General features: G+C 42.4%; 1 protein-coding gene across 8 annotated transcripts in view; it reads right to left on the minus strand.

Annotated features, from left to right (window-relative positions):
- arid1b (AT-rich interaction domain 1B) overlaps positions 1-19,278 on the minus strand; it is a 112,146-nt gene that overhangs the window by 67,612 nt on the left and 25,256 nt on the right. For 5 of the 8 annotated variants that reach the window (XM_082976782.1, XM_082976778.1, XM_082976776.1 and 2 more), the window contains exon 3: positions 13,795-13,959. The exons of 2 other annotated variants lie outside the window; for them this stretch is intronic. In XM_082976782.1, coding sequence (XP_082832908.1) covers positions 13,795-13,959 — 165 coding nt within the window. The remainder of the gene's footprint in view (positions 1-13,794; positions 13,960-19,278) is intronic. One more of the 8 variants, XM_082976777.1, reaches the window with a different exon arrangement.

The raw sequence follows: 19,278 nt of genomic DNA on the forward strand, positions 1-19,278 counted from the left end.
AAAATTAGGGTCCGTAGGACTGGTCGCCTTAAGCAACGCCTTATCATGGACAGACCTCTTCCCATTTTAGCAGACATCGAGTCTATTTGTTTTGACCATGACAGCTTGCTATCTACGATTACACCCAGCAGCTTAGTCTCAACTTCCTCAATCGTCACATTACTGAACAATATATCTAGATGAGGTTTAGGGTTGAGCGAGTGATTTGTCCCAAAAACAATGCTTCTCGTTTTTGCAATATTTAGCACCAGTCTATTGCAAGTGACCCATCCTAAAACTGACTGGAGCTCTATGTTAAGGGCGTCAGTTTCTTATTTTACTGTCATAGCTGACGTGTATACCGTTGAGCCGTCAGTGTACATAGACACATGTTTTACTCAAGGTCAGTGGAAGGTCATTAGTAAAAACAGAAAACAATAATGGCCCAAGCCGGTACACCACACTTTTTTAGATTTAGCCTAGTCTTAATCATTTTGACTAAAATATCGTTAAGTCTTAGTTACATTTTTGTCACTTGAATATGATTTAGTCTAGTTATTGTCAAAATGACGAAACCAAAATGTGACATTTCAGTCAACTAAATGCCCTTTAATTTGTCACATTTTTGTCATCACATGTGTATTGCCTCATTAACCTATAGTAAACAAATCAAAAACTTTATTTGTCACATGCGCCGAATACAACAAGTGTAGACTTTACGGTGAAATGCTTACTTACAAGCCCTTACCAACAGCGCCGTTTAAAAAGAGTTAAGAAAATATTTACCAAGTAGACAAAAATAAAAAGTAATAATTATAAGTACACAATAAGAATAACGAGGCTATATACAGGGGGCACCGGTACCGAGTCAGTGTGTGGGGGTACAGGTTAGTTGAGGTAATTTGTACAAGTAGGTGGGGGTGAAGTGACTATGCATAGATGATAAACAGTGAGTAAGAGCAATGTAAATTGTCTGGCGGCGATTTTATTAATTGTTCAGCAGTCTTATGGCTTGGGGGTAGAAGCTGTTGAGGAGTCTTTTAGTCCTAGACTTAGCGCTCCGGTACTGCTTGCCTTGCGGTAGCAGAGAAAACAGTCTACGACTAGAGTAACTGGAGTCTGACAATTTTATGGGCTTTCCTCTGACACCGCCTATTGTATAGGTCCTTGATGGCAGGAATCTTGGCCCCAGTGATGTACTGGTCCGTACGCACTACCCTCTGTAGCGCCTTACGGTCGGATGCCGAGCAGTTGCCACACCAGGCGGTGAAGCAACCGGTCAGGATGCTCTCGATGGTGCAGCTGTAGAACCTTTTGAGGATCTGATGACCCATGCCAAATCTTTTCAGTCTCCTGAAGGGGAAGAGGTGTGGTGGTAATTAGACGGCTACGAATAATATAGATGACAACTCTTGGTAGATAGTGTGGTCTACAGGCATTCTAGCTCAGGCGAGTAATACCTCGAGACTTCTTTAATATTAGACATTGCGCACCAGCTGTTATTGACAAATAGACACACACCTCCACCCCTCGTCTACCAGAGGTAGCGTCTGTTCTGCCGATGCGTGGAAAATCCCGCTAGCTCTAGATTGTCCGTATCGTCTTTCAGCCATGTCTCGGTGAAACATACGATGTTACAGTTTTTGATGTCCCATTGGTAGGATAATCTTAAAATCGTAGGTCATCAATTTTATTTTCCAATGATTGCACGTTAGCAAGAAGAACGGATGGCAGTGGGAGTTTACTCGCACGCCTACGGATTCTCAGAAGGCTGCCCGATCTGCAGCCCCTTTTCGTGTGTCTTTTCTTCACGCAAACCAGTGAAAGCAGGATATCCTTCTCGTCGGACTCGTTAAAGGAAAAAGTTTATTTGAGTCCATGTCAAGTAGTCGCTGTTCTGATATCCTGATATAGTTATTTTCATCATAAGAGCAGCAACATTATCTACACAATAAGTTAAAAAAAAAAAAAAAGTTACACAAAACACAAAAAAACGAACAAAATAGCACAATTGGTTGGGAGAATGTAAAAACGCCAGCCATGTTCTTCGGCACCATCTTCTTTCAATAGAGACGTAATTCCTTAATCAACATAGAGAGACACACGTTTGTTCTGCATAGCATATTTAAATCTGAATGTTCACTGACTTCCATGTGCACAAATATACATAGCCTTGTCCTAGCAACATATTTTTCTGTACAACATCCTATTCTCTTCCAACAGCAGAAATATGACATATACAACAATATATTAATTATCTGGTCATGTAAATACCTAATCCAGCCTAAATACTGTAGACAGACAGACAGACAGACAGACAGCGAGTGAGCGAAAGAGAGAGGTAGCACAATCCCCAGACGGTGCAGTAAAGTATTGGCAAAGTAGTATGTGTTGCACCTCCGTCATTGCCATTGTTATCAACATTCCACAGGCACCGCAGCCACATTGGTGTCTAATGACTGAACGAGAGCTACCCACTGGGCAGACGTCAATTCAATGTCTATTCCACGTTGGTTCAACGTCATTTCATTGAAACATTTATTCAACCAGTGTGTGCCCACTGGGTAATGACTGTTTCACCCAGTGATGTAGTTGAGTCACAACCTCGAGTCCCCTGTGCTCAAGTCCGAGTCAGAGACACGAGTAACTACCTATGGCTGAAGTCCAAGTCCCAGTGCTCGAGTCCTGGTCGAAGTGCTCAAGTCTGAGTCACTGGGTCCGCATTAACTCAAAATAAAGTGATTTACCCAGTCAGATATAGTGTAGTGGCAAGAGGGATTTAGTCAATAAATTGCTTGTCATCCCTTTTCCTTTCTTTCTGTGCCACCAAACGTTTGCATATAGGATACTGGTAATGTTACCAGGGCCACGTTCCATTGCAAAACGTTTTCGAACGTCCATGAAGAGACGTCATTCCTTAATCAACATGTCAGAGAGACACACATTTGTTCTACATAGAAATAGGCTATAGGAATGTTCCAAAATCGTTACGTCCAGCTGAACACGCCCCAGGTTGTTAGTAATAGCTAGCGTGGTAAAAATATTGAACAATCTGTCGCCTAAACAAATGGTTTATGGTCCGGTCCGTAAGTAGCCTAGTTTTAGAACGGCCCGCAATATGCTTCATGAATGTAAAATGCGGCCTCTCAATGCATGATAGAAAGAAGAAAAAAACGTAGCGTCAGTATTATGGGTCATATCTTTTGAATGGTAATCAAGCTGTTTTCACAGAGGAAACGAGGGAGACTTTGCTACGTTGGCTTCAGAACCTGGCTATGAAATGCAGTGCAGGAAGTGGGAGGGTTGAACGAGACTACAAATTCAACGACCGCCTACTTTTCTATACTCAAGGGAGAGAAACATAGCGAGACGGTTGTTTTACTATTATAAACTCAATGCAGCTATTATTTCGAATTTAGTATAGCAGCGTGTGTTTCTTAACCGTGCAAAGGGCAGCTAATTAGAAGGCTGGTGGTGACTGGTTAGCTACGGATAAGAAAGAGTCGCCTGCGCAATGTGTCTAATCGGAAGGGGAACCTGTCTGCCCACACTCATCGGTTGCTCCCCCGCAGTTCACTAGCTGATGTAGGTGTGTGTGCCAGGTGTGGAGCTTCCTTCCCACTGCTGAACAGAACTGTGCATCTGGGCAGCAAATAATAACTGTGCTTATCACTGAAAAGCTCTCAATCTCTCCAAAAACTATTTTCCAGTCCACTTAGTCAGATTCAACTGAAATGAAATAATTTTGGTTTAGACTTTAAGATGTAAGACCTTTTTAATACCATTTGAAATGCAATTCAATACTAATTTTGAGGTATGTGTGCTCCACAAACCTTCTAATATTCCCATATTTACAGAAAACATAAAAAAAAATAACACATTAGCTAGATCACTACCTCTAAATATACACTGAACAAAAAATATAAAAACATGTAAAGTGTTGGTCCCCCAAAAAATAAATACCAGAAATGTTCCATACACACTAAAAGCTTATTTCTCTCAAATTGTGTGCACAAATTTGTTTACTTCCCTGTTAGTGAGCATTTATGCTTTGCCAAGATAATCCATCCACCTGACAGGTGTGGCATAACAAGAAGCTGACTAAACAGCATTATCATTACACAGGTGCTGGGGACAATAAAAGGTCACTCTAAAATGTGCAGTTTTGTCACACAACGCCACAGATGTCTCCAGTTTTGAGGGAGCGTGCAATTGGCCTGCTGACTGCAGGAATGTCTGCCTCCCAACAGCCTTTTAGAGAATTTGGCAGTACATCCAACCGGCCTCACAACCGCAGACCAAGACCACCACATCCGGATTCTTCACCTGCGGGATAGTCTGAGAGTCAATGAGACCGATGCGTTCACAATGGCAAATGCTCATTTCGCACACTCCATATCTCAAATCCATATCAATATATTGGTTGTAAAATATATCTGCACAAAGCTGAGATAATCCTCTCAACTAAACAGCAAAAAAAGAAACGTCCCCTTTTCAGGACACTGTCTTTCAAAGATAATTCATAAAAATCCAAATATCTTCACAGGTCTTCATTGTAAAGGGTTTAAACACTGTTTCCCATGCTTTTCAATGAACCATAAACAATTAATGAACATGCACCTGTGGAATGGTCGTTAAGACACTAACAGCTTACAGACGGTAGGCAATTAAGGTCACAGTTGTGAAAACTTAGGACACTAAAGAGGCCTTTCTACTGACTCTGAAAAACACCAAACACCTGCTCATCTGTGTGAATATGCCTTAGGCATGCTGCAAGGATGCATGAGGACTGCAGATGTGGCCAGGGCAATAAATTGCGTTGTCCGTACCTGAGACGCCTAACACAGCGCTACAGGGAGACAGGACAGACTGCTAATCGTCCTCACAGTGGCAGACCACGTGTAACAACACCTGCACAGGATCTGTACATCCGAACATCACACCTGCAGGTCAGGTACAGCACGGCAATAACAACTGCCCGAGTTACACCAGGAATGCACAATCCCTCCATCAGTGCTCAGACTGTCCGCAATAGGCTGAGAGAGGCTGGACTGAGGGCTTGTTGGCCTGTTGTAAGGCAGGTCCTCACCAGACATCACCGGAAACAACGTCGTCTATGGGCACAAACCCACCGTCGCTGGACCAGACAGAAGTGCTCATCACTGACGAGTCACGGTTTTCTCTCACCAGTGCTGATGGTCGGATTCGCGTTTATCGTCTAAGGAAAGAGCGTTACACCTAGGCCTGTTCTCTGGAGCGGGACCGATTTGGAGGTGGGGGCGGCCCGTCATGGTCTGGGGCGCTGTGTCACAGCATCATCAGACTGAAGGCAATCTCAACACTGTGCGTTACAGGGAAGACATCCTCCTCCCTCATGTGGTACCCTTCCTGCAGGCTCATCCTGACATGACCCTCCAGCATGACAATGCCACCAGCCATACTGCTCTTTCTATGTGTGATTTCCTGCAAGACAGGAATGTCAGTGTTCTGCCATGGCCAGCGAAGAGCCCGGATCTCAATCCCATTGAAAACGTCTGGGACCTGTTGGATCGAAGGGTGAGGGCTAGGGCCGTTCCCCCCAGAAATGTCCTGGAAATTGCCGATGCCTTAATGGAAGAGTAGGGTAACATCTCACAGCAAGACCTGGCAAATCTGGTGCAGTCCATGAGGAGGAGATGCACACAGTACTTAATGCAGCTGGTGGCCACACCAGACGCTGACTGGTACTTTTGATTTTGACCCCCCTTTGTTCAGGGACACATTATTCAATTTCTGTTAGTCACATGTCTGTGGAACTTGTTCAGTTTATGTCTCAGTTGTTGAATCTTGTTATGTTCACACAAATACTTAAGTTTGCTGAAAATAAATGCAGTTGACAGTGAGAGGACGTTTCTTTTTTTGCTGAGTTTATTACCAAGGCCTAAAACGAACGTGTTTGTATACCAGCCACTGTGGCAGGTAGATAAAAATAAAAAAAAGAACATCTCCAAGCCACAGATTTTTTGTCATAATTACACAAACACAAAAAAACTGCTTAGTAATGTTTCTAAAACAAATGTATTACTCATAAGAAATAATGTGGATATAGCTCTATTTAATTAAACATTCTGTGACCTGAGTATTTTACAAAAATGTCAGACAAAAATGTTTAGCTGCCACTTTAAGGTTACCTTGGTAACCGGGCCACTCCAGTCATCACATGTGCCTGTGAGAATATCACTAGTAAAGGCCAATGATGTATCTTTTTGCTAGCAGTGGGAGCAAACTCAAACACTGAAAAACAACCTAGCTTGTGAACAAAATGTAAATAGCCAAGAAACACGAGGACAAAGTCTCTTTAGTAGACTTGAGTAAATTAGACCAACTTTTATGCCTGTGCATAAATCTTTAGGATTCAGATTTCTTTGTGCCTTACCAGATATGAAACAAAACGGCAGAAATACTTTGAAAACAGCTACAGCAGCATTTATTTTGCTATAAATCACAACTCTCACTTGTGGCCATACTTGACTATTTTTCCTAATTGCTCACATTGTAGAGCCCGGAGTGTTACCACGCGTTATCGTGGCTGGTAAATCAGACATTCTTACCCAACAATGCCAAAATCGCCCCGCGTTTGGCAGGTGTTAATTTTAGACCCTGTATTTTTTATTTATAAGAAATAAATATATATTTAAGCAATAAGGCACGAGGGGGTGTGGTATATGGCCAATATACCACGGCTAAGGGCTGTTCTTATGCACAGTGCAGAGTGCCTAGACACAACCCTTAGCCGTGGTATATTGGCTATATATCACAAACCCCCTGAGGTGCCTTATTGCTTTTATAAACTGGTTACCAATGTAATCAGAGCAGTAAAAATACATGTTTTGTCATACTCATGGTATACGGTCTGATATACCACGGCTGTCAGCAAATCTGCATTCAAGGCTCGAACCCCCCAGTTTATAAATTTATTTAGGCCATGCGTATTACACAGGATAGCGGTGTTTTTCTTATAGCTAGAATCAGAATACTTTCTACAGGAGCGTAGCGGGAAAGGCAGTAAAAAGTGGCTCGCTCATTATCACTGCAGCAGGCCCCAGCGAAACAGGTACATGGGCAGGGCAGTCGCTTTCATTTGAGGAATTATGAAGATAATGCACTTTGCTGTTTGACCAAGTCATTCAATAGCTAAATGGTTAACTAGCTAGCTAACGAGTGAGCTAACTAGCCAAGCTACAAGCAATGTTTAGAATTGGCTATCTATTTTGTAGCCTACATTACTCGCTGTGCTTTAATCTGGCAACGGCTGACTTGCAGTGGCACACGTACATCACGCGCACACAGAGTCGTAGGCTACATTAGAAGCGCTGTAGCATTTTGAAAAGTAGGCTATAAATTGAGCCGTGGTGGCAACAATTAAGCAGCTGCACAACATTGCTGAAACACCGTAGTCATCTCCGGTCGCATTTTTTAAGACCATTGAAAACTGAATTTAGGACAATAAGACATTTAAGGCCTTTAATTTAGATAAATTAATTTAAGGACCCGCGTACACCCTGGTTTAGTTCTTTTTTTTTCTTGGTCTATTTAGTCAGTTATAGTGCCGTCAATCACTACTGAAAAATAGTTGTTTGACGAATATTTAAGTCACAATTTTTGTTGACAAAATTTACATTGCTCCATGATAAGGTAGTGGATGTAAATCCATAACACCAATGTTTTTCAGCTACTGTTTATGATGAATTATATCAAAAGCCGCACTGAAGTCTAACAAAACAGCTCCCACAATCGTCAAGTCATTTGTGTCCGTGCCCTTCATTCATGTTGAGTGTCCTTCCCTTTATTTGGTCCGTAAGCATGAATATGAAGGCTCAGTACTTGTTGTTTGTATGTCATGCCTAAGTTGTTTAATCTTGTCAACAACAAAAAAAATGTGTTTTGTTATGAACAAGCCATCTGCCTCAATGCTTGTTTGCCTAGAATTTTATTTAACATTTTTTTTTTTACATTTTAGTCATTTAGCAGACGCTCTTATCCAGAGCGACTTACAGTAGTGAATGCATACATTTCATACAATTTCATACATTTTTTTTTTTTTTTTTCTGTGCTGGCCCCCCGTGGGAATCGAACCCACAACCCTGGCGTTGCAAACACCATGCTCTACCAACTGAGCTACAGGGAAGGCTATTTAAGGTACTCCAGAGCCTTTTACTATCATTCTGTATATTATTCATCTTTGTTCCATAGTATAGTTTCTTCTATTTGTTTAGTTACGTGACTTCTCAATTTACTGTATGTTTGCCAATCTGCTGTGTTGTCAGACTTATTTGCAATTCCCTTTGCCTCATCCCTCTCAGTCATACAATTGTTCAAGTCATCATCTACCCATGGGGATTTCTTGATGGGCACATGCCGTTCATTAAACGGAAGAAGCGATTTAATGAATGCTTTAAGTGCAGCATCAGGCTGTTTCTTTTTCATTTCTTCGACATAGGAATCATTGCAAAACCTCTTGTGTGATCGCTTATACACAATTTTAGGTCCTTGGAACTTTGGTTTTTCTAGATATGGTTACTATATTATGATCACTACATCCGATGGGTGTGGATACTGCTTTAAATGTGGTCAAGACATTCGGATAATTTAGTTCCTGTTCTGTTTGTAAATACCCTGGTAGGTTGAATTGAACCTGAACCAGATTGCAGGCAACGGTCACACAGAACAGCTTGATGATAACCAGTCAATACTTAGGTCTCACAGAAAATATACCTCTGTTGATATCACATACATTATCAAGCATTTCACAAAGATAGTAAAAATACTGACTTTTAGCATTCTGTGGTCTATAGCAACAACCTACGAGAATAGGCTCTAGGTAAAAAGGAAACAGGTAGAAAAGTATATTTATACACAGTAAAATGAGTCCTATATCGACATAACCTGAAAGGCTGCTCAGCAAGGAAGAAGCCACTGCTCCAAAATCGCCATAAAAAAAGCCAGACCACGGTTTGCAACTGCACATGGGGACAAAAATCGTACTTTTTGGAGAAATGTCCTCTGGTCTGATGAAACAAAAATAGAACTGTTTGGTCATAATGACCATCGTTATGTTTGGAGGAAAAAGGGGGAGGCTTGCAAGCCAAAGAACACCCTCCCAACCGTGAAGCACGGGGGTCTCAGCATCATGTTGTGGGGGTGCTTTGCTGCAGGAGGGACTGCTGCACTTCACAAAATAGATGCATCATGAGGTAGGAAAATGATGTGGATATATTGAAGCAACATCTCAAGACATCAGTCAGGAAGTTAAAGCTTGGTCGCAACGGGTCTTCCAAATGGACAATGACCCCAAGCGTACTTCCAAAGTTGTGGCAAAATGGCTTAAGGACAACAAAGTCAAGATATTGGAGTGGCCATCACAAAGCCCTGACCTCAATCCTAGAAAATGTGTGGGCAGAACTGAAAAAGTGTGTGCGAGCAAGGAGGCCAACAAACCTGACTCAGTTACACCAGCTCTGTCAGGAGGAATGGGACAAAATTCATCCAACTTATTGTGGGAAGCTTGTGGAAGGCTACCTGAAATGTTTGACCAAAGTTAAACAATTTAAAGGCAATACTACCAAATCCTAATTAAGTGTATGTGAACTTCTGACCCACTGGGAATGTGTTGAAAGAAAAGCTGAAATAATTATCTACTATTATTTTGACATTTCACATTCTTAAAATAAAGTGGTGATCCTAACTGACCTAAGACAGGGAATTTTTACTAGGATTAAATGTCAGGAATTGTGAAAAACTGAGTTTAAATGTATTTGGCTAAGGTGTATGTAAACTTCCGACTTCAACTGTATATGCTAAAATGGAATTATTTTTGACCTTTTTCTGGGTTGCTTGTTTATATATTAGTGTTTTTCTGATCGGCTGATCCAAGACTTACATGTCAGTGACATTTGCATTTGAGCCAATGGTACTGAGTGGGCTGCCCACAGTGGGTTTCTTCCTAGGGCACACAGTATCAGTGCAAACAGTGGAATTAAACTCTATGGGCATATGATTATTGCTGACAATACCCTCGGACCTCACAGTTAAAGGAATATAGATTAGGTTATAGACAATTCCCATGTCCTCTGTTGCTTATTATCACAGGGAGGACTGGAGCACTACCAAACCCAGGCAGTCGGTCTCTTAAGCAGAAGCCAAAAAAAATACAAAAAATAAAATAAATTGCTCTAAAAAAAAAGTTTGCCTATTTTAAAAAGGATTTGCATCTGACCAGTGTGTGCCTGCCCTGCCTGGTGAATGCTGGTAATTTACATCCCCCGGTAATTGATATTCTAGCAGGCTTGAGCGTATTTAAAAAAAAAAAAATTTAAATAGGCGCTGACACTTAATCACCAATTAATTCTAGTGAATCATTTGAGAAGAAAACACTTGTCAAGTTGCAGCGGTCTGCAAGGCTGTGCTGTTACCATAGAGACCCAGACAATGAGAGTAGAAGGGCTGCCTGAATGGGTTCAAGACTCTTCTGGTGAACTACAGGCCTACAGCGCATTTGGAAAGTATTCAGACCCCTTGACTTTGACCTTTTGTTACAGCCTTATTCTAAAATGAATTACATTTGTTTTTCCCCCCCTCATTCTTCACACAATACACCAGATCTGTGTCTCGAGACAATTCTGTCTCGGAGGTCTAAGGACAATTCCTTCGACCTCATGGCTTGGTTTTTGCTATGACATGCACTGTCAACTGTGGGACCTTATATAGACAGGTGTGTGCCTTTTCTAAATCATGTCCAATCAATAAAATTTACCACAGGTGGACTCCAAGTTGTAGAAACATCTCAAGGATGATCAATGAAACAGGATGCACCTGAGCTCAATTCCGAGTCTCATAGGAAAGGGTCTGAATACTTCAGTAAATAAGGTAGTTTTTAATTTTTTATATAGATTTGCTTAAAATCTAAACCTGTTTTCACGTTATCATTATGGGGTATTGTGTGTAGATGGATGAGGGAATTGTTTTATTTAATCCATTTGAGAATAAGGCTGTAACGTAACAAAATGTAGAAAAGGTCAAGGGGTCTGAATACTTTCCGAATGCACTGTATATCTAGTCAAATGGAGCTGAGGGAGAAAAGCTACTTTACTTTAAAGCCGACTTGAAGGCCAAAACCATCTTTCCTGCAGAGTGTAATGTAACCTCCAGTCCAGCTCCATCACAGCTGATAAAAGGCTCCTTGGCTTGTCTGAGAGTAGCATTAATATTCTCAGTGAAATACCGGGGAAGGCTTGGACCTTGGCAGCTAGCTTGATGGAGGATTTTTCCTACTCCCCTCAGTAAAGACCGTTTTTCACAGAGATAAGACACAACAGCCAGGCTGCAGTTACCAAACACACAATGTGCGGTCCAAATTACACCATATTCTCTATATAGTGCCCTACTTCTGACCAGAGCCCTACACTTTATAGGGAATAGGGTAACACATTAGGGACGCATTCACACTCACTCCTCATCAATGAAAACCCATGTCCGAGAGGGGACCCCCCCCTCTCTTTCTTTTCCTTTCTCCCGGCTTCATTGTATCAAACACACACACGTTTCCCGGGGTGTCCGCTGACTCATTGTCTCACAAAGGCAACACACACACAAAGCTAATTAAGGCTGTCGGAAGAGAGAGACTGAGTCACGGGGGAAACACACAGAGCTCAGTACAGACTGCCACTGATAAGCTCTTCATTCCTCGCACAGGGTCTGGAATCTGATTGGGATTTGTGGCTGCTGGAACACTGTGTAGGGATCCTATAAGGAGATAACTTAGAAGCGCCCCCTCGTCTTGTTTGGTGGGCCCCCGACAGAGTTCGCACACACTGTTAGCAGCCGAGCTTCATCATTACAACCCCCAGTTTCACCATAAACACTGGTCTAACAAGCACGCTGGCGGCCATCTTGGGTCTGTGGTTTTAGCAGGAGCCGTGGCAATCGAGGGCAACAGTCTCATTTCACCTGCGTATTTCCCCTATCCTCCCTGTCAAAAACAGTGGGAGCGGACAGAAATTGAAAATGTTTTTCTCTCTCAATCTGGTCTTCATCTAAGAGAAAATGAAAATGATACAGTTAGGGGTGTGGGAATAAAAAGAAGCTTAGCAATATGACGGAGCAGCTCGCTGCAGTGCGTGTACTGCTCTCCTCAGATATCACACTGGAAACCCCAGAGAATTTTACTCAAGGTCAATCTCTCATTACTCCATCCAGTCAGCACCACCATACACTCCCTCCCTCCCTCTTCTCTTGCTCGCTTTGTATTTCTTCTCAGAGACGCTCTCTTATCAAATGAGCCCCAGGTATTACATCAATATCCCTTTCAAACAGGAGACAAAACCCCATCAACTTTGGCATTCCGACAACTTTTCTTCACATCTGAGAGGTATTGCCGGTGACAAAGCCTGTACTTTTATTTCCGCCAACACCTAAAAGGGGTTCCTGAAACGTCGCCTTTCATCTTACCGTCTTCGGTACGCATTAAATCATGAACGTTCCATTGCTGTACGAATCAAACTTGTCCTTGTCATTATGAAAAGGTATAAACACAAAAACGGTAGTGTGCATGACATCGCAGCAGCCTGGTCCAAATAGCAACGTTACCTGCTCTATTTTTTTGCACCAAAAAACCCAGCATTTTAAACATTTATTTAGGATATGTCAATTTAGCAAGCCAGGCAACTAAAAGCAACTTTCTAGACAATGTCTTGGTTTGTTGCTAGCTATCTAGCCAGCTCATATAGTTACCAGAACATATCTGACAACAATTTGAGTTAAACTGTAGCCAATGTTTTATTCACCATAACAGGAAAATTAACACATTACAAGATAATTATTAACAATTATGGCGATCTGCAAACTTACTGTTGTGAATGTGAAGTATTGAAACGAGTGCATTTCCGTCTGAGGAATTTAGAGCTTGCTGTCAGGTTACCATGACAATGATTGCAACAGGGTCAAAGTCGAATGTCTTGCTCAGTTGTGGCTAAGCAATGGCTAAATAAAAAGCAAATGCAAAAGAAGAATGTGGTACAAATTTGGCTGTTTGAAAGAGGACCATACAAACATTGCCCAATACTTTTTTCAGGCAACATACCGCAAATCCTATGTGAATCAGGTAAAAGGGTTAGGGTTTTCCCTGAACGGTAACTCTCTGCTCCGTTGAATGCAAAGCACTGCGGCTGACCTGCTGCCTCCACCTCAAAAACATGAGCAGCCAAATCGCTGACTCAATATAACAACCAGAGAGGGTGGACTTCATTAAAGCCACTGGCCCTGTATGAGATACAGGGTCTGCATCTCAAATGGAACCCTATTCGATATATAGTGCACTACGGTTTCTAGTGGTGCACTATAAAGGAAATAGGATGCCATTTGGGACGCAGCTACAGAGAGGATGGAACAGGGGGACTGCAGGTGGAACAGATACCAGTCCACTCTAATCTCTGGAGAACACTACTGCGCAGAATTAATGTATTGCTCTTTTCGTTTTTTAATTTAGCTAGAATAAACAGGGGCCACCCCAGGTCCATTAGCTAACAAATGAAAACAGACCATCCTAGTGAACTTGAAACCCAAAACAATGAGACCCAACGCTCCAAAAAGGAAGGTCTCTCCACTTGTGTATTATGCATGCTTATAGAGTGAACACTACTTTGGTTACACTCTCCCACACCGGTATCAAGGACACGAACTAAGCAACAAGCACTTCCGAAAAGTCTGTCAAACCCAAGTCCTCAAAAACTGCTGCTCAACTTCTTCACGAGCAGGGCATTGTGGGGGATGTAGTCTTACCTGTTGTGGTGGTGGTGGGCGTGGCTGCATGTAGGGGGGCTGTGTGGGGGCGGTGGGCTGTTGCTGGGGAAGGCTGAAGTACGGGGACTGGCCCTGCGGCTGGCAGTACCCACCCATGCCACCCTGCTGCCCCTGATGCTGCTGTCCATACTGGGCTACCATCTGCTGAGAGACACAGTAAGGGAGACCTCAGGTCAGGTATTATAGAAATACTCCTTAAAAACACCTCACTGTCAATGTCCACAACTCTGCGAGTCGTTCTCGACCAAAGGCCTTTAGTTCACTAAGCCATCTTATCAGAGTTCAATAAAGAACACAAATGCCGATTCATATAAGAACTGAATTTGATTAACTACACTCACAATCACCTTGGTGAAGTAGGCCTATAAGCCTAAAAAAATCTGCACTAAGTCCCAAGTACGCTAACTAAGTTCTTTACCTTGACTCTGGGATTGACTAATAGCACTGTGAGAAGTGAAGAGCAGAACTCAGTTTTTTTTTTCTTCTCCAGTCTTGGGACATTACTGTTGTGTTGACGTCGATAATACACACAGCAGCTGCGTCCCAAATGGCACCGTATTCCCTATAGTGCACTACTTTTAACCATGGCCCAAAGGTAGTGCATAATAAAAAGGGAATAGGGTGTCATTTGGGACGCAACCACAGCCCCTCCCGCCTTCCTTTCATTGCACGCTGTCGTTGGGAACGTCTTATGTAAGACGTTTTGGGGAACAGCTGTTATTGGCTCACCCCTCTCTCTGCCTCATCTGGAGTCACTTACATTAGGCAGCAATGTGTCAAAGTCTTTATTATTTAACAAAAATAAGCCTAAACCATCAGCGGTGAGAATGAGAATGAGGTTTTTGATCAATGTACAGAACAGCAAGAGGGATATCTATTCTAGAGTACACCATCTAGAAAATAAGTTTGAAAAAATAACAATCATAACATTTCTGCTAGAGGCGGAATTCAGCTTGAAAGACGTTTATTTACATTTCTGTGTAGGTGATAAAATGATTCAATGCAAAAGCCGAGCACGACAACACTAGCCCTGTCAATATATGAAATATCACAGATCTAGGAAACCTGTGAGGAATGTGTGTATGTCCTAAATTGCACCCTATACCCTACTGTGCACTACTTTTGACCAGAGTCGTATGGGCCCTGGTCAAAAGTTGTGCCCTATAAATAAAGGGATAGGGCGCCATTTGGGGCACACATAAGAGCAATCAATGAAATATAGCTGGGTTATTTCCATTTCCTGACCTTAAAAGGCAATTCCTCATTCATCATCTCCAGCACCATAGCAGTGTCTATATATGTGACAACGGCATACAACAGTGGTTGAAAAGGGTCTTAAATCCTACTCTGTGACAAGTTTTTAGCCAGAGGGAGGGAATTTTCTTGCTCCCCACGTCACCGTGAATCTCCGTATTTGAAAATCATTGTTTTTAAATGTCATCGGGTATGACTTTGTTTACTACAAAATATAGAAATATGTCGCTGTCACATATGTAGACACTGGTATTGTGCTGGAGATAATGAATGAGGTTATAAAGTGATGGAATTGCCCTTTAAGCTCAACACTATGTAGATATCATTTTCTTCTGTTAAAGAAAACAGCATTTCACTAGATCAGATCGATAAGAGGCCTCAAACTCCCAGATACATAGCTCGAAAACGACTCGCAGAATTGTGGACATTGACATTGAGATGTTTTACTATTCACCAGGGCCCATGGTAAAAATAAGTACCCTATATAGGGAATAGGGTGCCATTTGGGACACGGAGCCATTTGGGACACAGTCCCAGAAACATGGTTATTCGACTGCATCGAAAGGGAGGACACCGACGAGGAGGCCCATATAAAATAAATGTATTGTAGTGCAGCAATGAGCGGTCTTACAATCCAAAAGCTGTATGCAATGCTCATCGCCCAACCAGCAGTCAGCTCCTTAAGCTCTGAGGGCGGCGAGGCTGTTTTTCCACACATGAGCTCATCACTCTGGAACCGAGACACTGATATCTGGGAGCCTAACTCAACCTCCCCTAGCTCGCTGCCGCTCTTCCATGCCTCGCTCTCCTCTCCGAGCTGGAAACCCTTTCTTTTTAACAGAGGACATCACAATCTGTTTTCCCCGCGATTGCAAAGATGGTTGTGCATTGACTGTGTGTCAGAATGCGTATTTCCCTCACTATGGCACCCGTAATGAATATGTGCCTCGAGAGTAATATTTATCTTGCATAGAACACACAAGCCGACTAGGTAAATAGATTAACTATTCTATTATGGGTTTGTCAGATTGTTCTATTCATTACTCATTTTGTTCATATGGACTGTTCTAGCATCTTCAAAGTGCGCCTCAGCAGATATTTTTTTTCTCTTCATGTTAAACCCATAAAAGCTCGGTCTAAGCCCGGGGGGGTTCTACTAAGCTATATGGAATTGTTTTAAGAAGGTCATACCAAGGATCATTTTACTATTTGATTTTGAATTTTATGCCCCCCCCCCCAAAAAAAAAAAATTGATGAAAAATGGTATTTGGCCTTACTGCTATTAGCCCAAACAAACGCATTGAATAACAGACTGAATAACAGATAGTCCCTCCAAAAAAACCTACGGAAGTTTGTCTGTCATATATCTAAGAGAAAGATCAGGAAACATTTGTTATTTTTTAACCCCTTGTTTTTGGTATTAAACCGTCTCCATATGTACTGTACTTCCATACATTTCTTCAACCGGTACCTGGGGACATTCAGACGAGTCACAGGCCTGTGGGCGTCCTAGAGCAAAACAACCGACACGTACAGTACGTGTTCGTGAGAGTCTCACCTTAATACAGAGGGGAATTAGTGTAGCCCAAACTGTTGGAACGCTACAGGCAGAAGTTGGCGGATCAGACGAGTCCTGAGACGCTTGTGGGTGTCAAGGGAGCGAAAGGGAGAACACCATCGTGTTTGTGAGAGTCTCATCTTTCCATAGAGGGGTCATAATCATTTGTATGCCAAACCGTTCAGAGGCAACAGACAATGTTGTGAAAAGACAGATTTTAGGGATGTCTCATGGTCTGACAAACACCGCTCTAGCTCTTGTCACCGCAGACTTTGGAAGTGCGACGTCGGCGGACGCGGTGGATTTAGACGCATCAAAGGTTAAAAAAAAAAGAAAGTAAAAAAACAGATCTAGCCTAAACACGTGATTTCTGCGGGGGCGCGGACATCGACTCTAGCGGTTTAAATACTAAATGACTGCAGCTGATTACCAATATGTATAAAGATGGAGGAGGCATGGCTTAATCCTGCAATCACTTCAGTAGGCTTAGACCTAAAAATCAGGTGCTGCTGCCAGCGCCACCGTCTCTCAACGCGGCTCATTTACTAAAGAACAGACTGGCAGCTACCAAAAAAACCAAAGGATAGGCACTAGGAAGACCTTTGCTTAAATGAAGTGTTGGTTACTGAGACATTACAATACCAAGCCATAAACAGGGTAATGTAAGTCTCAAAGACATCTTAGCTAAAGTGTAAATGATCTATAATCAAATCAGCATGGGCATCTAGAGTTTTGGCAGATGCAGCATGCTTAATCCTCAGGTTTTTAACGGTGTGTAACGCCTTCAGACCCCCACAAAGAGCAAGGACTGATTACACCAGGTCTCGGTCCCAAATGGCACCTATTATTTTTTTACCAGGGCCCATAGGGTACTGGTCAAAACAGTAGTTCACTATAAGGAAATAGGGTACCATTTAGGACAGACCAGAGACTGCAGGATGTGAGGGAAGACACATTGAATAGGAAAGCCAGCCTGCATAATCGACAGAGGAAAATCAATTCCTAATTATCTTGAAATATTAAGGTTAATCTGTGAATGGCATCTCTAATACGGTCTTGTCTGCTCTGTTGCATCTCTTCTCTCCGTGGCGGCCATCCTCTCTCCCCCCCCGTTTGGCCACTTGTTCTACAGGAGCGGGGAACATAATCGTTATAAAACAGCACAGCAGGGTACCGGTGGTATCTGACCAGTTGAAACATCCAATTTCAGGTGGAATCCGTGAGGTAATAAAGAAGGTGTCTCAGGGCCATCTGGGGCCCGGTGCAGATAAAAGTCATTACATGCTCCATCCCTCTTGGAGATGGAAAAGCAAGCAGAGCTGACAACACTGACAGAGTCTTCAGGTCAAACAGAAAAATTCTGCCGATTTCTAATGATGTAATGGTAGTTTTCTACTATCGTTGTGATGGCGGTTTCCTTGGGCAACGTAATTTTTGTTATTTTCAAAGCTGGTGTGGTGAATATTTACATTTCGGTAATTTAGCAGATACTCTTAGCCGGTGCGACTTAGTCTGTATCAATATGGTATATGATAGAATACAACCATTTTCTCTCTCATCTTCCTTACTGACAGTGAACAGTGAACTTATCCTTGTAAAATGACTCACTCGTCTGTTAACTCCGGCTTGTAAAAGGGGAGGTTAGCTCAAATTTTGAGTGACCTTTTTTGATTGGTTCTCATATGCACGCCATTTGCATGCGCAACGCCCCCCACGCTCCCTCGTCAATTTGCTACGCCCCCACTGGAGGTAAACAAGCCAAGCCAAAGGCCAGCTAACTAAAACAGCGGAGAGAAAAACTGACAAGAGTTTTCTAAAAAAGGAGATCGTAACAACCAATTTAGAGATTAAAATAGGAGCAACTTGAAGCATAGAGCCTTTTGTGCGAAGGCAGAATGTATTGGCGGTCTTTGAGGGAAAGCCTCATTTACCAGCTAGCTAGTTCTAATCTTCAAGAAGATAGGAAAACAGCCTAGAATTCTGACAATCATGTCTGCGCTAAAAGCTGTGGCGGACAGATGACCAAATCTGAGAGGCAACAGCCCTGGGTCTCAGAGTGGCGGAAGACAAGAATGCTATATGGGAGGGTATATGCGGCCTTGTCTTGGGGAGTCCGGAGCGCTGGTTGGGGAAGACCGCAAGAGCTGTGTTGGCCTCAGTCCTATACAGCGGCAAAAAAAACAACATTGTGGTCTTTGTGGATTAAGTCCATACGACCTACAAATGGTATGTACAATGACCTAGAACTGTACTTTGACGGTATAGAACGGCACTGCAATGGATACACGTAATGTCCAAATGGAAATTATAGATGACACGTGAATGATTGAAAAGTTTTGTATTTGCACAAACATGAGTAAATCGATGGTTGTTTGCATGATAGGCCTAAAAACAAATAAAGTGATAAAACTATCATAAACGACTGGGTGACAGGCAGCATAAGGGCTGAATGAGGCACTACGGAAAGTACACTGAACAATAACATCAACGCAGCATGTAAAGTGTTGGTCCCATGTTACACGAGCTGAAATAAAAGATACCAGAAATGTTCCATAAGCACAACAAAACACACATTTTGTGAGCATTTCTCCTTTGCCAAAATAATCCAGCCACTTGACAGGTGTGGCATAAAGAAGCTGACTAAACAGCAT

This window comes from Salmo salar, chromosome 06 (assembly GCF_965601325.2).
Source record: "Salmo salar chromosome 06, fSalSal1, whole genome shotgun sequence".
NCBI lineage: Eukaryota > Metazoa > Chordata > Actinopteri > Salmoniformes > Salmonidae > Salmo > Salmo salar.